Below are 23009 nucleotides of genomic sequence, written 5' to 3' on the forward strand. Positions count from 1 at the left end.
TGATTTGGTGCAGATGTTGAAGCAGCTCCGATCATCTCTATATCTCCACTTTCTACTATTCTTGTTCTTTCCTGTGTTGGTGAATTGAGTTGATGCATCGCAAGCATTAACTCCCTCAATTGTTCTTGCATTTGTCCCATTGCACTCTTCATTTCAACAAGCTCTGCCATAATGATACTAAGAAGAAAAATTTGTCTGATATTGCTCAAGACAAAAAAAAAAAAAAGACTTGATAACAAAGAAGATACTAAGAACAATATCAGTTTAGAAGTGGGTAATCCGCAAACTTCTAATACGCTTATGTCTTGTCAAGAGAAAGGGGTAATCTACTCTTACTCAAGAAAAAACAAAGCTTTGATATTGTAAGTGTACTCTTATCAATCTGTCAAGGACAAGAACTTGATGAAAAAATAATTCAGACAAGTGAGCCTTCACTCAAAGAGAGGTAACAAAATATATATAAACAAGTATATATATTGAAAGAGGAACTCGAATGGCTATTGCCAAAAGACAAGAAAACTAGAGACCCTTGAAACTAGACTAGAAGCAAGAAAGGAGTTGACAAGAGTGAAGAAGCCTTCACTCTTGTCTCTATATATACTATCTAACTAGGGGCTACGTGGCGACGTTCTATAGGACCTCCAATGTGTGTTGACTTTGTAGGACACATGCCTTGACTTACAAGGTAAGTTTTTCTACGTGTGGGCCACATAGTTAGCTTGATCTTCAAGCTAACAACATGTGTGGCACATGGCCAACTTGTTGACCACGTTTCTAATCCAAAAAGTCAATTAAAGACACCTATGAAGTCAAAGCAGTATCTAGGAAGTTTCTAGGAAGCTTCCATATTAAATATTATAGAATTAACTTACTTTTATCTACTTTTACTTACTTCTATCTATTTCTATATGTAATTATTAGCTTACATGATTATGGCCGTCACACCTTGCTCAATGTCTGGATCATAATCTTGTTCTTCTTGCTGGCCCTTCACACATTAGTTGCTTATTTAGAGCACTTGTTCCACTCTCTGCCTTGTTTGTTCTAAATACTTTATCCAGCCCAACTCCACCCTCTGCTTGCTCCCAGCTCCGTGCTGTGCCCCGAACTACCGTCGAATAGACGTCAAATTGCCATTGAACTGCTACCAAACAGACGCCAAACTGCTGCCAAATTCCCGCTAAATCCGTCGCTGACACTGTCGCTTGCCGCCATCGCTGCCTTAACGCTGCCGCCACTGTCCACTGTTGTCCGCCAGTGCCGCCCGCTGTTGCTTGCCACTGTTGTTCGCCATTGTCTGCCGCCGCCCGTCGTTGCCACCCTGCCACCTTACTACTGTTTGCTGCCGCCATCTTATTGTTGTTCTGCTTGTTTAATCTACAACTCTCTCTCTTTAGAAAAAAAAAAAAAAAAAAAAAAAAAAAAAAATTATATATTTTTGTTTTTTCAAGTTCAAGTTTATCATTTTATTTGACTTTATATTTTAAGGTACGTTTTACTCAACTTTTCTACTTGATCTTGTATTTTCTTTATAGATTTATTTATAATGAGTGCTTCAATATCTTCAACTACTTCTACTATGGTTCCAACTATTACCATTGCATCCCAACATTTTCAAGTTCTTTTATTTCCACCATTGACTGTAGATAGAAACAATTATCTATTATGGGCAAAAATGGCAAAAGCAAATTTATTTGCAGAACAACTCTTGGATGCCATTATGTTTGAAGAATCTTATACAATAAGTATTTCTATACCTCCTGCTATTCGTTGGAAAGCACTTCTTCTCTTTCGTCGTGATCTTGTACCTGCATTACAACATCAATATTTGGAAATAGAAGACCCTGCAGAACTTTGGAAGAATCTTAAATCTAGGTTTGATCATCAAAAAACCATTTTTCTTCCATGTACACGTCATAATTGGATACATTTACGTGTCTTGGATTTTTCAAATTTAAATGCTTTCAATAGTGAAATGTATAGTATTGTCTCACAATTACGATTATGTGGATAAAGCATTTTTGAAGAAGAAATGATTGAGAAAACTCTCTCTACATTTCCTTCTACATCTGTTGTGCTTGCACAACAATACTGGAACATGGAATTTCAAAGTCATTATGATCTCATGTCCTATCTACTTCTTGCGGAGAAGCAAAATGAGGTACTCTTATGAAATTTGGAAGCTCGTCCTATTGGAACTACAGTTCTAGAATCTCATGCACTTAATATTTCAAAGTCTAAGAAGAAATTATATAAACATGGAAAACGTGCTCATAAGTATCAGGGTAGTCATAGTCAAGATAATTTCTATCCATATGGAAAGAATGAATGTTCTACTATTAATTATAGTAGAAAACAAAAATCAAAGATGCGTTCTTGTCATAAGTGTGGAATGATTGGACATTTAGTACATGTGTGCCGTACTTCAAAATATTTTATTAAAATGTTCCAAAAAAATAAGAAATTACGAGTTGAGGCTCGTGAAGTTCATACCATGGATGCGTCCATAGATTCAATTGGTGTTGATGACTTAGAGGCTTATATGAATGATAAAACCTCTAATGATGAATCAAATGTTGCGCTCATTGATTCTGCAACAACACATACTATCTTGCGAGATAGATGATTTTTTATTAAAAAATCTTTAACTTGGCAAACTAAAAGTATGATGACCATGGCTGGAGCAAATGCGTTTTGTTTCCAAGAGGGCAGAACAATGGTAAAATTACTTGTGGATTCTATCATAAAATGTAAACATGTGATGTTTGCAACCTCAGCACCTCGGAGTTTGATTAGCTACCAAAATGTGCGTATTAATGGTTATCACCTCTCGACTGTCACTTTAAATATAAAAGAAGTTTTGGTTCTTGCGAAGCACCATAAAGTTGTTGAAAAAGCTTTTGCTACAGAAAATGGTTTATACCAAATTGTGATTCGGCCTCCTATTATATTTAATTTTGCATCATCTATCTCCGAGAGTCGTGTTTCTCTTTGGCATGGATGATTGGAACATCTAGGATCCACATTATTTAGAAAGATCATTCCATGTATAACTGGGTACAATTTAAAGCCTGCAGATGTAGACTCTATGGAATTATGTCATGCATGCGTATAAGGTAAAATGATTACTCGGCCTTCAATTTAGAATCTTCTACAGGAATTACCACCAAAGCTTGAAAGATTGCATGGTGATATTAGTGGTCCTATTAATCCAATATCATGACCATTTCGTTATTTTTTGGTTCTTGTTGATGCATCAGGTAAACAATCACATGTTTCATTATTATCAACTCGAAACATGGTATTTACCAATCTTATATCTATGCTTATTCGCTTTCGGGCACATTTTCCTGATTATCCTATAAAAACATTGCGTATGAATAATGCAAAAGAATTTGCATCAAAGTCTTTTGAAGACTATTGTACTACAACATGAATCGAGTTGACATATTGTATTCTATATGAACATGCTCAAAATGGACTTGTGGAGTCATTTATAAAGCCTATACAACTCATTACGCAGCCACTCCTCCTTCATGTAATTCTACCTGCATCTATGTGGGGTCATGTAGTTTTACATGCTGCAGCATTAATATGCCTCTGCCCTTCTTCTCTTGAAATTGTCTCACCACATGAGCTCATTTTGGGTTGTGTTTCAAATGTATCTCATTTACAAGTATTTGGTTGCCGTGCTTGGATTCGAGTACCAAAACCTCAATGGCATACCATTGGAGCTCATTGACAAGAAGGCATATATGTTGGTTTTGATTCACCAAGCATTATTCGTATTGTTGATCTATCAATTGGCACATTATTACGTGCACGTTTGTAAAATTACCATTTTGAAGAAACTGTATTTCCATCTCTTCAAAGAAGAGTATCCAATCAACAAAGAAATAAAGTACTCATATTTGAAGCACTAGAAATATTTACAATGAATCCCGATCCTAGGACATCTTTGGCAGAAATTGAAGTTGCTAAGATTTTGCATTTAAAACGGATCATGGATGAAACACTTGATGGCTTCAATGATGCACCTAGAATTACAAGAGTTCCTATTAATGAGGCTCAGAATGCTCCTGCTCAGATTGCAGTGCTATTGATTACAATACCTCAAGTTATAACAACAATTAAAAGAACTCGTGGACCAGATAAACAACCACGTAAGAAGAAAGTTATAAAATTAACTAATCCTGATATTATTTCTCAAGAAATTACTACTCATCTTATAGGACTACCAATTCATGATGATATATCCATGCATAATGTACCTTCAATTCCTATGAAAAACAATCTTGGAATTGGAAGGAATAAGAACAAGTTGAGTAAAGAATTATCTATTCTGTATTGTGCTACAAATGATATTAGGGACAGACCATCTATTACAGTAGATGAATCATTTGCATATATGATTATAGAAGCCCTTTCTTGCTAGGAAGACGATCCTGAACCTCAAACCACCGAAGAGGTGATGAGTCGCTCAGATTGATAAAAATGGAAAACTGCTATTGAGGAAGAGTATGCTTCTTTGCATAAGAGGAAAGTCTTTGGTCCAATTGTAGACACTCTTACATCTTGCCCTATGGGATATAAAATGGTATTAATATGCAAGTGAGATGCTTAAGGCCAAATAACCTGCTATAAAGCTCGTCTTGTTGCTCAAGGATTTAATCAACGATTTGGCATTGATTATGAATCCACATATTCTTCAGTCATGGATTCAATTACATTTCGATAAATTATTGGGATGATAGTTCATGCCACCCTTGCAATGCATCTGATGGATGTAGTTACTACATATCTATATGGTTCTCTTGATGTAAATATTTATATGAAAGTTCCACTTGACTTAGAAACAGGAACTCAAAATCAACCCGTTCTAAGAAAATATCGTGGTATTAATTTATGTAAGGCCTTGTATGGTTTAAAGCAATCCAGATGAATGTGGCATCAACATCTTCAAGATTATTTAATTACAAATAATTTTATAAGTGATTGACTAATTCCTTGTTTGTTTATCAAATGAGATAAAATTAGTTTTATGATCATTGTTGTATATGTTGATGATCTTAACCTAGTGGGCACTACATTTACATGGGTTATAGCTACAAACCTACTTATACATGAATATGAGATGAAAATGCTAGAAAAAATAACTTTCTGTATTGATCTTTAGATTATGCATCTTACAGATGGTAGCATTTTTCTCTACCAACTAACGTACATTAAACGAATTTTGCAAAGATTTAACATGATTGATGCTTATTCATTGTCCATACCAATGGTTGGACATGGTTGTGATGGTCATAATCCATATCGTCCATATGAGGAGGAGGAAGAAATATTGGAAGACCAATATCCATACCTCACAGCAATTGGAGCACTTTTGTATTTAGCTACATCTATAAGACTAGATATTGCATTTGCAGTTAGTGTTCTTGCAAGACATAGTGCACGTCCAACACTACAACATTAGAATGGCATCAAACATTTATTACGTTATTTAAAAGGTACTGAAGACTTAGGATTATATTACACAAAATCTATAGATCCAAAATTGATTGGATATTATGATGCAGGATATAAATCTGATATTGCAACAGCTAAATCTCAAACAGGATATGTATTTTTAAGACATAGAGTTGTAATATCATGGAAATCAGTGAAACAAATAATAATTGCAACTTCATCCAACCATGCAGAAATTATTGCCCTACATGAAGCATCTCAAGAATGTATTTGGTTGCGATCAATTGATAAATTCATTCAAACAACCTGTGGATTTTCATATGATGATTCTCCAACTATCTTGCATGAAGATAATAGTACTTGCATTGCACAGATGCAAGTTGGTTTCATTAAAGGCGACAGGACAAAGCATATTGATCTAAAGTATTTTAGTTATACTCATGACTTGATTATTGATCAAGCACTTATAATTAAGAAAATTGAATCTACAAATAATCTTGCTGATCTCTTCACCAAAGCTCTTCCATTAAGCAACCATCGTCGACTTACTTATGACATTGATATGCGGTGATTTGCTTTTCTTGAATAAGAAAGTTAATGAGCTCTTTAAATAATTAAAGAAAATGATGTTGTACTCTTTTTCCTTCATCTATGATTTTGTCGTTAAATAAAATAAGGTTTTCTTAGATAAGGTTTTAATGAGGCAACAATTCTTGATCTTGCAAGATCACAGAAAAGTATAGATCATAATTATATACAAATTTTATATTATGTAAATATTATGATAAGCGAGGAAGAGTGTTGAGATCATTAAATATAGCTGGCACTCTCCATAATATTTACTGTAGACTACAGTAATTACCATAGCTATAGTATTTAGAGTCTAGTGGAGAAGTACTGTTCATCTTCTCATCTTTTCTCTTCTTGTATACAAGACACAACCAGATCAATAGATTTGTGTATGTGAAGCTCTCTCTCTTTAGAAACCCTCTTGTGTGTATGACTTACTACTACTCTTATGTGTGTGTATGACTTACTATTGCTCTTGTGTCTTTCTAAATATTCTCAACTAATATAAAGATATTAGTGCTTTAACTATAAAAATATTATAAAATCTTTAATTTTATTTTTTAAAAATAAAATATTATTTTAAATAATTTAATAACTTATTATATTTTTTATTCTTAGATATTTTATTAAAAAATAAATTAAAATACAATTGATTTGATAATTTATATCTTAAAAATGACTTATATTTATTAGTATTTGTTTTAGAAGATCTTTAGTAATTCTAATTTAATTTATTTTTCATAGATTTTTTTATTGAATTTAAAAGAAATTTTAAGACCTTAAATATGAATTATTCAATAAACAAATTATTCAATAAGTTGTACTTTTGTATACTAATATAGTAGTAGTCTTCTATATGACCAATCATATTATACTTCTTCTATATAAAAATTAGTATAGATTTAAAAATAATTTATATATTATTTTCTTTTATAAATTATAATTATAAATATTTGGATTATAATTGACATAATAATAAATATAGATTTTAATATATAGTTTCAATAAAATCTATTAAAGTAATAAATTTTTATTAAATTTTTATATATAATAATTAAATGAATAGAAATAGTTTACTTATAAAAATCTAAATAATAATTCTAATTTATTTTTATTTATTTTTAGAATATTTTTATTGGATAATATTTTTAAAACTTCAAATTATACTCATAATTTTAAAAGACCATAAAATTTTGTCTTTTGTAACTTTTAATTATGACTCAAGATAATATTTATTCAATCAAATTTTAAACTATATATTAACAATTTCTTTCATTTTTAGTAATACATATAATTTTTTTCTTTAAAAAAACTTAATAAATTATAAAAATATCTAAAAATATATTTGTATAATTTTTATTAATATTTTAATTATAATTACTTTTAATATCTTAAGATTTTTTCATTAAAATCTCTAAATAAAAATTATTATTAAAATTTTAAATATTTTTTACTACAAGCTAAATAATTATATTTGATACAATCAAATGTAATAAATCTATATATCTATTATATAAAATAACTTAGACATATTACAAAGAGATAAAGATGTATTCTAATTGGTTGTTGAAAAAAGAATTTTAAAAGCTTAGAAAATGCATAGTGGTTGGAATTTGAATATCTCCAAGAACCAAATTATTGAGATCCAAAAGGGCTTCTTTATTTGCTAGATTAATTGAGGCCATGGTGGTACAAGCTAGGATGCTTGCCTGTCTTTGCACTCACCATTATTCTTTATTTTGAGTCAAAATCCATCATATCATCCTTCATACAAGCTCTAAAGTCATCTTTGCATTGTGTTATAAGGGTCGAAAAGTTCAGATCCTTGCACTTGTGAGTCGAAGAGATAATTTGAGCCTCGATAATTCCCAAGCCTATGAAAGTGCCATGGTGAGGTGGAGAAGGAGTGGTTGGGTGGGTCACCTCCCTCATACCAAAAGACCATATAGTGCAAGGGCATTGTGCGATGTGAAGGATGATATGCAGAGTTTCAATTGAGTCCTGGATGATTCGGAGGAGGTTTGAGGACTCAATTGAACCAGCTAGTAAGAGAGAACTATGTCACACATCAGGATCACAAGAATCAGACTGTGTGGATGGCTTTTTGGGATTAGGATCCGTTGTGACGTGAGTATTAACAGGATGGCCTAGTAGTTGTGTTTTGAGGACAAAAAGAGTCACGATTAGGACGTCCATTACATGTGGTATTAGAGCCTAAGCAAATCGGGATTGAGAAGTGGACTTTGGAGGAAAATTTTTGAAAATAATTTTGACTAATGAAGGAAAGTATTAGCCAAGTTGGTGAAGAAAATTACCAAGGCTACTTTTCAGTAATTGGACAAAGATGAGGTCCTCGAGATCAAGGCACAAATAGATCAAGAAGTATATAAGCCTAAAAGGAGATTAGTAATGAAGAAACCCTTGCTTGAAGAAGAACTCCCTCTTATCTATGAGATAGAAAGTAAAGAAGAGGTCCAATAAGAGCAAAAAAAACTTAATGAGAATTTACAAGAAATTCAAGAACCTCATAGTGATGAGAAAGAAAATAATAGAGAGGAAAGGAATCCTATATCACAAAGACCAACCTCTTCAAAACAATGTCTTCAAAAACCTCTAAAGATTCAATGGAAGGATCAAGAGTGAAGAAACAAAGTGTTGTTTCCCTTGATGAAGTTGAGAAAATAATTATGAGGTTGATAGAGGACAAAAACAAGGAGTTTGAAAAGAAAATAGAAGTGAATGAACTTCTTATAGACTCTTTGATGAAGAAAAAATATAAAAAAAGAAGCCTTGCTTGAAAGCCAAAAAAGTAAGTTAAGTTCCCATAGGGCCAAAACGGATCAACGAAAGAAGTGGAAAGGCATGAAGCACATAACGACCATATGGAGATTTATTAAGAAAATTGAACATTGGCATTTGGCTAATGATATTGAGAGTATTGTAGACTAGATAAGAATCTTGTCTGCATTACTTGAAGGAAGTGCTTTGGATTGATTTGATGGAGAAATCAAGAGCAATCCTAATTATGCTAAAGAAACTATTTGGGTTGAGATTTGTAATGGACTTATAGGGAGGTTTGAGAGTAAGTGGCAAAACTTCATTGAGGGATTGCAACTCCTCAAACTGAGGCAAGCAGGAGGAAAGGCCTCACTTCTTAAGTATGTTGGTGAATTCTAAAATCAACTAGCGTATACTCAACTGGACCATGAAAAATGCTTGTTGTTTTTCTTTTATAATAGATTGAATGTTGCAAAAAGGAAGAAGTATTGGGAAAGGAAAACCATATCGACCAATATCAATGATGTCTTTGCTTTAGCTTCTCAACTTGAATTGGGAGAACAAAGAATAGGTCATAGTGAACAAAGCACTATGATTAAAACTTGGGAAGGGAAGATTAGCTCCCAAAGGAGAACTAGGCCCTTCCATGGAAACAAGAAACCTCTTTTTCTATAGAGGAGATTTGAAGAAGGTACTTCTCAAGATGTAAAATTTAAGACTAAAGAAAGTCAAAGAAATAGTATCAAGAAAGCAAAGATAAATTCACTCTATGTGACTTGTTTTAAGTGTCAACAAAAAGGACACTATGCAAATGATTGCAAAAATAAAAAAGTGCCTAAAAAGATAAGTGAACTTTCTAAGACTTCTTTGTTAAATGAGACTCATGAAATGGAATATCTTCAAGTTATGAATTTTAGTAAAAAGGTTCTACTTAGAGAAGGGAATTTTTTAAAAAAATTAACTTTAATTAGTATGCATAAGAAACTCATCTATTTAAATACTAAAGATGAAAAACTTGAAACTTCCATGTTGATTGACACAGGGACAACCAATTCGTTTATGAGTTCAACTTGTGCCTAAAGGCTCAAGTTGATTCAAGAAAGAACTAGGAGGGTGAATTTTTTTTTTGCATAAGGTGAAGAAGTAACCAACTTAGTTATTAAAGATGTGGAAATTTAAGTGTAGAAACAAAAGGTTTTTAGAAGATTTTACTATCTACAACCTTAGTGGAATAGATATAGTTATAGGAAATACTTTTCTAGATTTCTAAGGAATTTAACTTCGATGGAAGTCCAAAACAAAAGTAGTCATGATTGGAGAGAATGAAAAAGCAATAGACTTACCATTCACAAACCTCTCCATATTATACCAATCTAGAATTTTTATAGTGTCTCAAAGTGAGTTAGAAGGAAAATAATTTTTCTTCCATTTAAGAAATAGTGATTTTAATTTTATTTGTGATGTAAAAAGTACTTCTTCTTATAATAAAAATGAGTTGACAAAAACAACTTCTCATTGTGTAAAGCTAGTTACAGATCTTATGTATAAATATGGAGATGTTTTGACAAAAGAACTTCCAAAACAACTCCCAACAAAGAGGATGGTAGACCATAAGATAGATTTGATATGAAGATTACAACCTCTAAGTAAAGCACCTTATAGACTGAGTCAAAGAGAGTTAAGTGAACTCAAAGAACAACTTAATGAGTTGCTTAAAAAAAGTATATAAGACAAAGCAAATCTCCATTTGGAGCTCCAATTATTTTCGTGAGCAAGAAGGATGGGAAAATGAGAATGTGCATTGATTATAGAGCCTTGAATAAGATCACTATCAAAAATAACTACCCACTTCCAAGAATTGATGACTTATTGAATAAATTAAGTAGTAGCAAATGTTTTAGTAAGATTGATCTTAAGAGTGGATACTATCAAATAAAAATTGCTCAAGAAGATATTGAGAAAACTGCTTGTAGAACCAGATACAATTCCTATGAGTTTGTAATAATACCTTTTGGGTTGTGTAATACGAGTGCTACCTTTACTAATTTAATGAACTCAATCTTTCATAAGAAAAGTGATGAGTTTGTAGTGGTTTATATTGATGATATTTTGGTTTTTTCTAAAAATATTAAAGAACATAAAGTGCAATTAAGAATAGTCTTATAGAAACTAAGAGATAATCAATTGTATGCTAACTAAGAAAAGAGTGTATTCTTTTTGGAAGAGTTGGAGTTTTTGGGACATATCATCAATGGAGATGGAATAAAACCAGACCCAAAGAAAGTTGAAGCAATAAGAGATTGGGAAGTATCAAAAACTCAAAAGGAAGTGAGGTCCTTTTTAGGATTAGCATATTATTAGAGGAAGTTCATCAAGAACTTTTCAAAAATTGCTAGCCCTCTTATAAATCTCTTGAAAAAGGATAATAAGATTATCTAATGGAATGATGATTGTAATATATCTTTTCAAGCAATAAAGGATGCTTTAGTATCAAGTCATGTATTGTTTAAGACTAGCATATTATTACAAGAAGTTCATCAAGAACTTTTCAAAAATTACTAGCCCTCTTACTACTCTCTTGAAAAAGGATAACAATGTTATCCAATGGAATGATGATTGTAATATATCTTTTCAAGAAATAAAGGATGCTTTAATATCAAGTCATGTCTTATTTTATCCTAAATTTACTATAGAATTTGAAATCCATACTAATTCAAGTGATTTCATGTCATGTTCTATCTTAAGTTTGATATAAAATTTGAAATCCATACTAATGAAAGTGATTTTGTAATAGGTGGAGTCTTGATGCAAGAAAAAAGATCGATGGCTTTTGAAAGTAAGAAATTAAGTGGAAGCCAATTAAGATGGCCAACACATGAAAAAGAGTTATTTGTAGTGGTACATTGCTTAAAAGGTTGGAGATACTACTTGAAGAGTAGGAAAACTAAAGTATACACTGACAACATTTCTTTGAAGTATTTTACTTCCAAAGCCTAAGCCTCATCTAAAGAGTTGAGGTGGTATGATGTAATAGTCTCAATGGATATTGAACTAATTCACAAACCGAGTAAAGATAACTTGGTGTTTAATATACTAAATAGAAGAAAGGAATTCATGGGAGAAAAGTTCTATGACATAATGACATTAAAGATCGTAATGTATAGTGATGACTCTTTCTTCATGAAAGGCATCAAGAAAGATTATAAACAAGATAAGAATGCACTTGAAATTAAGGAAGCATTTGCTCAAATCAAAACTACAAGGGAACAGATGAGACTTATGGAAGTTTCTTCTATAAAAGATGGACTTATTTGGTTTAAACAAAACAGACTCTATATACTACAAGGTAAATAGAGAAGAAAATTAATATATGAAATACATGATTCTCCATATGGAGGACATAGAGGTAGAAAAGTCACATTGAAAGAAGTGACAAGATATTACTATTGGCCCTCCATAAAAGAAGATATGGACCTATATGTGAAAAGCTGTTTAGTGTGTCAAAGGAATAAACACTCTACTCAAACAAAAATTAGGCTCTTAAAACCATTATCCATTCCATCTCTCTCTTATAGAGATATTTCAATAAATTTCATAACTAGCTTACCAAAATGTGGTGAAGCTAACTCCATAATGGTAGTTGTTGATAGATTCAACAAAATTGCTAGGTTTATATCAATGACAATATTTTCAAAGGATTTAAAGGAGGAAATAGAAATTGTCCCAAAGTTAATAGCAAATGTGTTCTTTGATAATTGGATCTCTTTGTATGAAGTGCCAACCTCAATTGTAAGTGATAGAGATATAAAATTTACAACTCAATTTTGACAGCATGTTATGAGGAAATTAGATTCTATGATAATACTACTTCTTGGCATCCACAAGGAGATGGCCAAATTGAGAGACTCAATAGAATTCTCTCAATGTATCTAAGGTACTATGTGGCAAGTAATCACATAGATTGAGTCAAATGGTTGCTCATAGCTAAGTTTAGTTATAATACAACTCAGAATGTGTCCTTAGGAAATACACCATTTCAAATAGCTCATGGTTTCAATACACTTCGATCTTTTGATTTGGTAGGAGTCAAACAGAGTGATGAAACAGCTTCGGATTTTTATTCAATTAAAAGAACAAAGTGGGTGGCAAAAAACAAAGCCATATTACAAGCCGCTAGTGCTAGACTGAAGTTGGCCCAAAAAAAATTTAAGAAACAAGTAGATAAGCATAGAAGACATGTGCAATTTGTAAAGGGAAAAAAAGTGTGGTTGAATACAAGCAACCTCACTTATCAAGCATACCTTACTCCCAAATGGACCCAAAAATGGGTAAGTCTCTTTGAAATTAAAAGAGTGCTACACAAGAATGTCTATGTATTAGACATACCAAAGAGTTGGAAGTGGCATCTGGTTTTCCATGTAAGTGTCCTTAAGAAATTTGAGGAGGATGAAAAAGGCTTCTATAAAGAGAAGGCAAGAATTCCACCTCAAGAGGAGGTATGGAATCAAACCATGGATCAAGTAGAAACAATACTTGATAAAAAAAAATAGACGGATGTTAGGAGAATTCAATACTTGTGTACTTTCAAAGGGTATCCTCCACATGAATTCCAATGGATAAATGAAAGGAACTCGCAACATGTGCGGGGATTAGTCATAGCTTTCAATAAAAAAAAATTGGTGATTATAGAAGATCTAGGACTAGAAGAAAGCAAATCAAGAACTACTAAAGGATAAGTTGGTTAATTGATAAATTGAGAGAGGGAGTAATAGAAGGAGTGATGAAGAAGATGATGGCATCTTCACTCCAAAGTGAGATGGCCAATTTAAGAGACTTAATGGAATTTTCTCAATGTATCTAGGTACTATGTGGCAAGTGACTACAAGGATTGAATCAAATGGTTGCCCATAGCTGAGTTTAGTTATAATACAACTGTGAATGTGTCCTTAAGAAATATACCATTCTAAGTTGCTCATGGTTTCAATGCACTTTGGCCTATTAACTTAATAGGAGTGAGATAAAGTGATGAAACAACTTTGGACTTTTATTCACTTGAAGGAGTAAAGTGGGTGGCAAAAAGAGAGGCCATATTACAAACCGCTAAAGCTAGATTGGAATTGGTCCAAAGAAGATATAAAAATCAAACAGATAAGCATAGAAGAAATGTGTAATTTGTAAAGGGAAACAAAGTGTGGTTGAACACAAGCAACCTTACTTGTCCAGCACACCTTACTTCCAAATGGATCCAAAAATGAGAGATCCTTATGAAATTGAAAGAGTGTTACAAAAGAATGTCTATGTGTTAGACATACCAAAGAAATGGAAGTGGCATCTGGTTTTCCATGTAAGTGTCCTTAAGAAATTTGTGGATGATGAAAAAGACTTCCACAAAGAGAAGGCAAGAATTCCACCTCAAGAGGAGGTATGGGATCAAACCATGGATCAAGTAGAAGCAATACTTGATAAAAAAATGGATGGATGTTACGAGAATTCAATACTTGTGTACTTTCAAAGGATATCCTCTACATGAATTTCAATGGATAAATGAAAGGAACTTGCAACATGTGTGGGGATTAGTCATAGCTTTCAATAAAAAAAATTAGTGACTATAGAAGACCTAGGACTACAAGAAAGCAAATCAAGAACCACTAAAGGATAAGTTGGTCAATTGATAAATTGAGAGAGAGAGTAATAGAAGGAGTGACGAAGAAGATCAGGACATCTTCACTCCAAAGTGGAGGAGGGTCACAAGCTTATGCAACTTGTAAGAAAAGAAAAAAAGAGTATCCATGAGTTAAAGTATAAGAGGAGACATTAAAACTTAAAAAAGAAGGTGGTAGAAGTTTTCAAAAGATAGAACATTTTGAAAGGATTCCAACTCGAGGGGACTTCGTAGAGGAAAAATCTTAAGAAGCTTGTATGAAGTAGATACAAGGCTCTAAGCAACCAGGCCTAAATGATTGGACTTTCCTAAATGGGTTTCTCATTGAGTGATAGCAAGTCACTTCTATAGGATAAGGAAAGGTACTAAGGTAAGGTGGATCTTAATTAAGGAGTTCCATGGCCGAGACTAAGTCCAAGAAGGAAGTAACATTTTTACCATTCACATTAGGAAATGAAAACTTTCAAAATTCATGGAATTAAAAAAACTTAAGGAAGTTGAAGGTAGAAAGGAAAATTGCACAAGAAACGCAAAAAAAGAGTAGCATCTCATCTCAATGGAAAAAGAATCCTTCTCTATCCCAAAAACTTCTGAAGGACTAGAAGGAATAAATAGAGGCTAAGTAAAAAAGAAGCCTTCAAACTACTTAGGAGTAAAAATGATGTCTTATAAAACATCCATTATAAAAATTCTTTAAAATAGAAATAAGACTCATATTCTATATATCAATGAGGACATTGATTCTCCAAAGTAGAGGAAGATGTAAGGATCGAAAAATTCAGATCCTTGCACTTGTGAGTCGAAGAGATAATTTTTAGCCTCAGCAATCTCCAAGTCCATGGAAGTCCCACATCGAGGTGGTCAAGGAGTGGTTGGGTAGGCCACCTCCCTCATACCAAGGAACCACACAGTGTGAGGGCATCGTGCGGTGTAAAAGATGATATGTAGAGTTCGAGTTGAATCCCAAATGATTCAGAGGAGGTCTGAGGACTGAGCCAAACTAGCTAATAAGAGAGAATTGTGTCACGAACTAGGGTCACGGGGGTCGGACTATGTGAACGGCTTCTTAAGGACAAGATCCGTTCTTGACATGAATACTAATGGGATAGCCTGGTGGTTGTATTTCAGGGATAAACAAAGTGACGATTAGGAGGTCCATTACATGTGTTTGGAGACATGTTACAATTATAGGGATTGAAGAGTCAAAGAAAATTTATACAAAGAATAGGATTTAAAGTAATTAATGTGGATTAGATAACAAGTATTGTCAATTGGAAGTCGGGTGGTTTAGTGGATGTAGACATGGAGTTGTAAATCTTAAATACATGCATTTTATTTATTCTTTCATATCTATTAATTATTTTTTTGTTAATCCATATAAGTGCCACTGTTACTTGTTTGTGGTTTGTGCCTTGAAACTAGACAAGACATGCTATAATGAGTCAAAGTTGTAACTAGAACTTTGCCATGTTGGAGTGTGAGTATTATTTAGATTCTTTAATACTTACATGCTACTAGTTTAATTTGCTTTCACATCAATTAAATGTGACTAATCAAAGAAAATGTAGAGTTTATTTCGAGTGCTTTTAGAGCAAGTTATTTATTGTTATTTGAAATTTTTTCCTTCTATGCTAAGAAAGTTTTGAATTTTAGATAATATTGGTTGACAATACATATATATATATATATATATATATATATATATATATACGTCTTCAATAGCACATATATTAAAGACATTCTAAATGCTTCTTTCTCTTAAGTATTCAATTCTTTGTCTTTTTTTAAGACTATGCAATTGTAAAAAGATGATTAGTTGATAATATTCTAGTTTGATTAAAATGCAATCATGGTAATCAACATAAAAATAAGACAATAATGAAGCAAATGCACTATTATAAACTTCTTTGAAGTTTCAATCTAGCTTTGGCACCTTTTTGTCTAAAATTCTATTCACAATCATCCATCTTTTTCAAATATGACAATACACTCTATTATATGATATTTATCTTTTGGTATATAACAAACGGTTCAATAAGCAAGATTGCAATAATTTTAATTGCTATTTAATAGTAGGAGCCTAGAATTATGGCAACATCTTCAAATATTTACAATCAACCTATAGCTATGCAAAGTGAGTTGTTGCAAGGACATTTACTTATTGTAGCTTTAATAGAAAAATTAAAAGAGAAAGATTTTTAATATAATTATTATTTTAATGAAAGTAGTGCCATCAGTCAATTATTTTTTATTCATCTTCTTTTAGTAGAATTTAAAAAAAAGTATCCTTATATTATTTTGTTAAATTACATATATAAGACAAATAAATTTTGAATTCCACTCCTTTATGTTGTAAATGTGACTTCTTTGAATTCTACTTTTTTATCATATTTTATATTTTTGAAGGATGTGAAGGAGTTAAATTATGTTTGAGTATTAAAAAGGATTAAATCACTCTTAGATAATGGAATGACACTACTTATATTGATAACTAATAGTGAACTAACAATTATATTTACAATATAATTTTTTTTTCTTATATCAACTAACCTTCTTTGTATTTGGCATATTAATAAGAACATTCTTATTAATTGCAAGTCAAAATTTTTTGCAGATGAGTAGACAAACTTCATACAAAGAAGGCTTATAGATGTCCTTAGCATGCTCATAACTACTTCCACTACATGTGCATTCATATATTAATATTGGCAAAAAAGATGTTGAAATCTTGTAACTAGATAAAATTCAGTCAACAAAGATGCTAAAATCCTTGAAAATTAATTTTATTGAGATACAACTAGCTAGTTTTGATTGAGTGGGATTTAAAGGGTACTCACATGCTTTGTAGAGATTAAGTAAAGTTGAATAAGACTAATTGTATATAAGGACAATCATCTTGATTTCATATTGTTTTTTATGGTGCTTTGACAAATGAAAACAGTAATAAATACAATGCAACTCTTGTTAAGCACAACAATCTTAGTTGCTGCCAAATTAAAGTCGTAAGGCCTAAGACTTTCAACAAAAAGGGCTTAGAGATGTCCTTAGCTTACTATTCCACGTCGTGGTTTGTAGACTTCTAGTGTCAATTTTACCATCAAAATATTGATTTTGGTCACTTCACCACCTCTTCTTCATCATTCTTATCTCATGAATTTCTTTCTTCAAATAGAAAATATTATCAATCACTAGCCAAAACATCCTTATTTTGCAAGATTCATCACTAAAATGTTGTATTTACAATATCATGATAATATAGTGCACATACCTTGAGGCTTCTTCATAATCCTACATACACAACTCTCAATTCTTAACAAAACCAAGCTACATAGCTCCACCCTAGCAAATGCATGCCTTAAGCCAAGAAGAAATAAGCTGTGATTATCTAGGAAATAGTAAGTTTACTACAAAGATTAAGCTTTAATTGAGAATAGACAATACCACTTAGACAGACAAAAGACAAATACAGTATTGATAGGAGTATCAAAGCTCATAATTTTCTAAATATAACAAGAATAAGACATCAAAGGCAATTCCAATCAAACGCACACAATGCATGAGTAATTTTAATCAAAATATTAACCAAACAAAGAAAAATGTCAATGACCACAACAACTACAAACAAACATAAGAAAAGATATTATTACAAAATTTCAACAAAAATGACCCATTCTTCCTTACTTGTCTTCTAATATTAATGACAAGTCCAATAGAGCGAAGCCAATAAACACCTAAAAATTTGAAAAACCCAAATATCAAGAGATAAAATAATTTAAAGTTAAAATATTATATTCTTTACAATATTCTAATGCAAAGACTGTAAATTAAGGCTAATCTACACCAAGATTCACCTTAGATCAATGAACCTAAAGTAGACATCCCAATTATTCAAAACAAATTAGAAGGTTTGTTGACAAAAATTGTTACATTAGAATGTTCAGATAACAAAGTTACGCCTAAATCTGGGGATAGTAAGAAGAATCTTCATCAAGCGAAGGCAAAAGATTCCCAGTTTTTTCTTGCACACGGCGAGACGCGGCGGTGACCAAATTTCAAACATGGCCCTGTGAAATCCACCGCTGGATTGAAACCTCGCGCTGTGGTTGACAACATTTAGCATCCATTTCGTTTATCAATGCAAAATGTGCTGCTTTTTTCCGTGAGCTTTTTATGCGTGCGAAATGTGTGGCAGTCACACTGATTGCGGCACCGTCAGCTGTGCTCGCTGAATGTGTCTGCGGCAGCTGAGTTGTTGTGGAGCTGGCTCGTCGGTTGCAGTTGTCAATTTTGTAAGGTGGCGAGTCAAACCTTACGCAGGACTGGAGGCTAAGAGCACGAATTTCTTTTGATGGCGTATGCAGGGTGAAGGGCACACACAGACAACGTCGGTGGGCGAACTCAGTAGTGTGTTGAGGAAATTCTTTTGGCTCCGACGGGTGCAACGCAACTGGGGATGTGGCCTGCACAAACCCCTTCGCATTATGCTCACACAGTAGTGGCAAATTGTGACCTAAGAAGCCCACCGTGAGGAGTTGGGTTGGCGACGCACGCCGGTGCTTCTTGCTTTGTTGGATTCAGCTACCAAGAGCGACGCTGAGTGGGTCCTTGAACAGTTGAGAAATGTGAGTCAAGTTGCGACAGAGAATGGCAGACATATAGCTGTTGCGTCTAGTACGAGTCAGATAAGTCCAGAAGAACCTGACAATAAATAGGAAATTATTGGGCAGGGGTTGATGCTTACTCTCAGTGAGGGCATTCAGGAGGCTGGTCTATAGAGTTTAGCACATGAGGTCTCGGGAATAGAACATGGGTCTAGAAGCTTCAACTATTTGTGCAAGCTTTTCCTCTTCTTCTTTCTTTCTTTCTTTTTTTTGCTTATCTTTGGGTGTGTCATGTTAGGTAGCAGCAGGTTAGGTAGCAGAGGTTTCAGCAAAGTTGAGCAAGGTTTCCATTAGCTTCGATGCATCTCGAAATAGGTACTACCGTTTGTTCTCCTGGATGTAGATAAGGGTTACTCCGTTAACAAACGAAATGTTCAGAAGTTTCGGAGGTCACGAGGTTTCTAATTGCTGATCACGGGTTCCCAAGCATTGGTGGTGACGAGCTCCGTTGCGTTGGGTCGTTACGCGGGCGTGGTGATCGATGTGGTTGAAAAAGTGGATGCAAGCGGTCTTCTCTAAAGAAAAGTCCATGCTTGAAGTAAGGGTCGCGGAATGGTGTTGTTATAGTTATGCGGGGTTTCAAATCTGCCCAGAGCAAGGTATAGCTTGACCATTTCTCCCTAACATGTATGAAAAGTATTGTAAGACGGTACTGGTCTACAGTGAATGCACCCTGATTTAGAGTTGTCAGCGGATTTCATGTTCGTGTGTTAACAGTGGGACTTCATTTCAGGAACCACTGTTAATCATTTTGATTTTCTTTTTTTAGAACTGTTTTTGTGGATTAAGAGCGTAGTTGCATGTTTGATTGGATTCTTATCACCTTTTTTGGAGGTGGCCTCACATGTGACTGGCTTGTCATGGGAGGAGGTTTTTGCATGAAGAGCTTGCAGATGGAATATCCATGTCATCTGACCCACAGCATTTAGGCAGTTTCTTAATTGTCCGTCTTCCCCCCTTGGTTCATTTGTAATTGATTCATGTCTGTGTTGTATTTAATCATCCCTTGCAAAATCGATGCAGGCAAGTGAGACCTGGTCATGCAAGGTGCTCACACTTCCTTCTTACTTGCTCGAAGATATATTCAACAGATTAGAGATCGCGAGCGCCATTGCAATAGCTTCTTGCGCTTGCAGAAGCTTCAGGGAAGCTGGTAGACGGGTTCAGTCGATACGGTTAATCTGTTTGAGCAAATATCACGAGATCGCAAGAGCGGGAGTTACTTCAAACCCTCCGAGTACTTTAACGCTGAAAGATGGTAAAGGCGAATCTAGTGCATCAGGCGCTGAAGCTAGCAAAGGAGTCACTCAGTTCGTCAGCAGTGATGATGAGTCTGGTGATGAGAGAATCTTCGTAGTATTCAGGGAAGTGGTGGTCGGATTCCTTCAGAAGAAACCTAATCTTGTGCAGTTAAGGATTGAGATCGAGGCAGAACTGCAGTCACATCCTGTTCCTGAGACTGAAAGGACGAGAACAGATTTTTGGCTGAGCGACCCACAGCATTTGAAAAGATGGGTGCCTTCTGTCAGAAGCACCTTGAAACACTTGTGTATTGTGGATTATGGACAGCAGGCCATTGTGCGCAGGACAACCATCCTTGCTGTACTATCTCAGAATTGTGAGTTTGTTTACTGATTCTTAACACATGTGGAGATGGCACCATGCCTCTGTGAGTTTGTAATTACTATCTCAAATCCATTTTATAGTCGTCTGTGATGGCTTTGCCAAGGGCACATGTTCTACGCGATGATGCTGTTATTTAACACAAGGACTTAGAGTTCATGATAATGAATACAGTGCCTTCACCGAACATCATTATTAGTGGTAGTTTGATCGTACCTTAGTTTGTTGTTTGCAGGTAAATTACTGATGACTTTGGATTTGCGGAACATGTTTATCGACTCTACTGGTTTAGAAGACATGCCTTCGGTTGTGAGCTTCACATTGCGATGTGTGAAGGTCACTGGTGATACGTTACAACACATCAATGCTCACATGAGAAACTTAAAGACGCTGGCTCTTCTAGGAGTATTTGGAGTAACACATGGCAACCTTGACTTTCCGCACATGAAGGTTCTATGCCTAGGTCTTTCAACTGTGGCTAGGGAAGTAAGCATGCATCTCCCTAGCCTTGTAAAATTACAGCTGAAGATGCTTTGTCCTGAGAGGCTCACCGTCACTGCTTCTGATTTGAAATTCATGGCTTTCAATCTTGATATAAGAGAAATTTCAAAGGTGGAGTTCAAGGATCTTCGCAAGTTGCAGGAATTACTCTATGGGGCCTCGAGTTTTGAGACACTCTTGAAGATTGTTGCAGCCAATCCCAATCTGGAAAAACTATTCTTGGACATACCCTGCATGGCTCTGGGTGAAGATGGGAAGTGGTTGGGTGTTTTGAAGGGCATTCCTATTACCCTTCCAAGCTTCAAGCAACTTCTAATGTGCGAAAGACTTGAGGTTCTAAACGTTGGGCCTGGGCTCTGGCACTCAATGGAAGAAAATCTGGGGCAGCTATCAACAGTGGAGAAATGGCCTCCTTTCAAACGGCTCACACTCCACATGATACCTCAAAACCTGGACATATGTGTAGCTATTCTGCGCATATTGCTGAAGCCAGGTCTAGTCGCTCTGAAGATTTGTGTTCATACCCACAGTCTTATAAGCTATGAGACAATCGTGTCGGCGGTGAAGGAGATCGTGTCCCACTTTGGCCAGGATTTTAGATTCGAATCACAACCATGGACGAAGAGCCTGGATTTCTCCTGTTTCAGCTTCTAGACCCAAAGATAACAGTTAAATTCAAAAGAATGGTTTAGTGTTTAACCAAGGGCAGTAAAAAACCATGTGAAATTATCTCTTGGGCGTCTTGCAACATTATTAAAAAAAGAATTCACTTTCTATATTTCATGCACCCGAATGACTTGTAGGTCTACCTTTGGGTTCCTCTATACCGTATGTGCAGTCATCTCTCAATTTTTTTGATGTGAACTAGGTATGAAGTCAAGCATTTGACCCGTGTCTTACATTTATTCCATTTAGATTCAACAATTGGAGAGAGAATGTGAAGTATAGAAATCAATTATAAATTTGTCACATTTTTGTAAATAGTGTAATATAGGTGCTTCATGATTATAAACTAAATATATTCTAAAATCATTAGCTTGTAATCATTTTCATGCTTTTCATTTGTTATTTTTAAATGCATCCTAGTTATATTGGTATCCATTTATATATATTTATTTTAATTTTTATTAATGCTTTTATAATATATATATATATATATATATATATAAATTCTAATCAACCAATTTATTAGACTATTACAAATAAGAATGGATTAGTTTTTAATTTTTAATTTAATTTTCTTAATTTTTTTTAATATAATTACATATTTGAGAAATATATCTAGGAAGTTGATAAAACCATACCTCAATATTATTAAAGCCATACCTTTTCTTTTCTTGCCATCTTATTGATTCGATCCATCTCCTATTTTTGTTCCTCACTTTTAGTCCCTTGTTTGTATTCCTCAATACCTCATTTTAGTCTTCCATTTCTTATCCCTATTTTCTAATCTTCCATCTTGTAGTCTCTTATTTTCCATTCTTGTTTTCCAATTCTCCATTCTCAATTAACAATCCTCCATTCTTTACTTTTTCATTTCTAATTTTCAGTCCTTTAATTCTCAGTTCCAAGACTTAAGTTCTTCGTTTCTTAATCTTTATTGAAAAAAAAAGAAATTTGAAGTCACAATATATAGCATCAACAAAGTTGCATATAAAAAAAAAATGTGGAGGAAGATATCTCTCGCTTCCAACATCCATTACTTATAAGTGGTGGTTGTTGTCCTAAAAGACAACTTCTATTCT

The 23009-nt window shown here is 33.8% G+C and overlaps 1 protein-coding gene across 1 annotated transcript; it reads left to right on the forward strand.

Annotated features, from left to right (window-relative positions):
- The first annotated feature begins 18591 nt into the window (after nucleotides 1–18591).
- LOC112290875 (uncharacterized) lies at nucleotides 18592–22051 on the forward strand. Its single transcript, XM_024537683.3, has 3 exons — nucleotides 18592–19739; nucleotides 20164–20758; nucleotides 20999–22051. Exons 1-3 carry the CDS (start codon nucleotides 19710–19712, stop codon nucleotides 21916–21918), a joined length of 1545 nt encoding a protein of 514 aa, XP_024393451.1. The 5' UTR covers nucleotides 18592–19709; the 3' UTR covers nucleotides 21919–22051.
- The last annotated feature ends 958 nt before the right edge of the window (nucleotides 22052–23009 follow it).

This window comes from Physcomitrium patens, chromosome 13 (genome assembly GCF_059467195.1).
Source record: "Physcomitrium patens ecotype Gransden chromosome 13, ASM5946719v1, whole genome shotgun sequence".
Lineage (NCBI taxonomy): Eukaryota > Viridiplantae > Streptophyta > Bryopsida > Funariales > Funariaceae > Physcomitrium > Physcomitrium patens.

Coding starts and splice junctions, on each gene's coding strand:
- LOC112290875 (XM_024537683.3), top strand. CDS start 19,710: ATGCGGGGTTTCAAATCTGCCCAGAGCAAG. Junction 19,740..20,163: donor TCAAATCTGCCCAGAGCAAG/GTATAGCTTGAC, acceptor AAATCGATGCAG/GCAAGTGAGACCTGGTCATG. Junction 20,759..20,998: donor TGCTGTACTATCTCAGAATT/GTGAGTTTGTTT, acceptor TGTTGTTTGCAG/GTAAATTACTGATGACTTTG.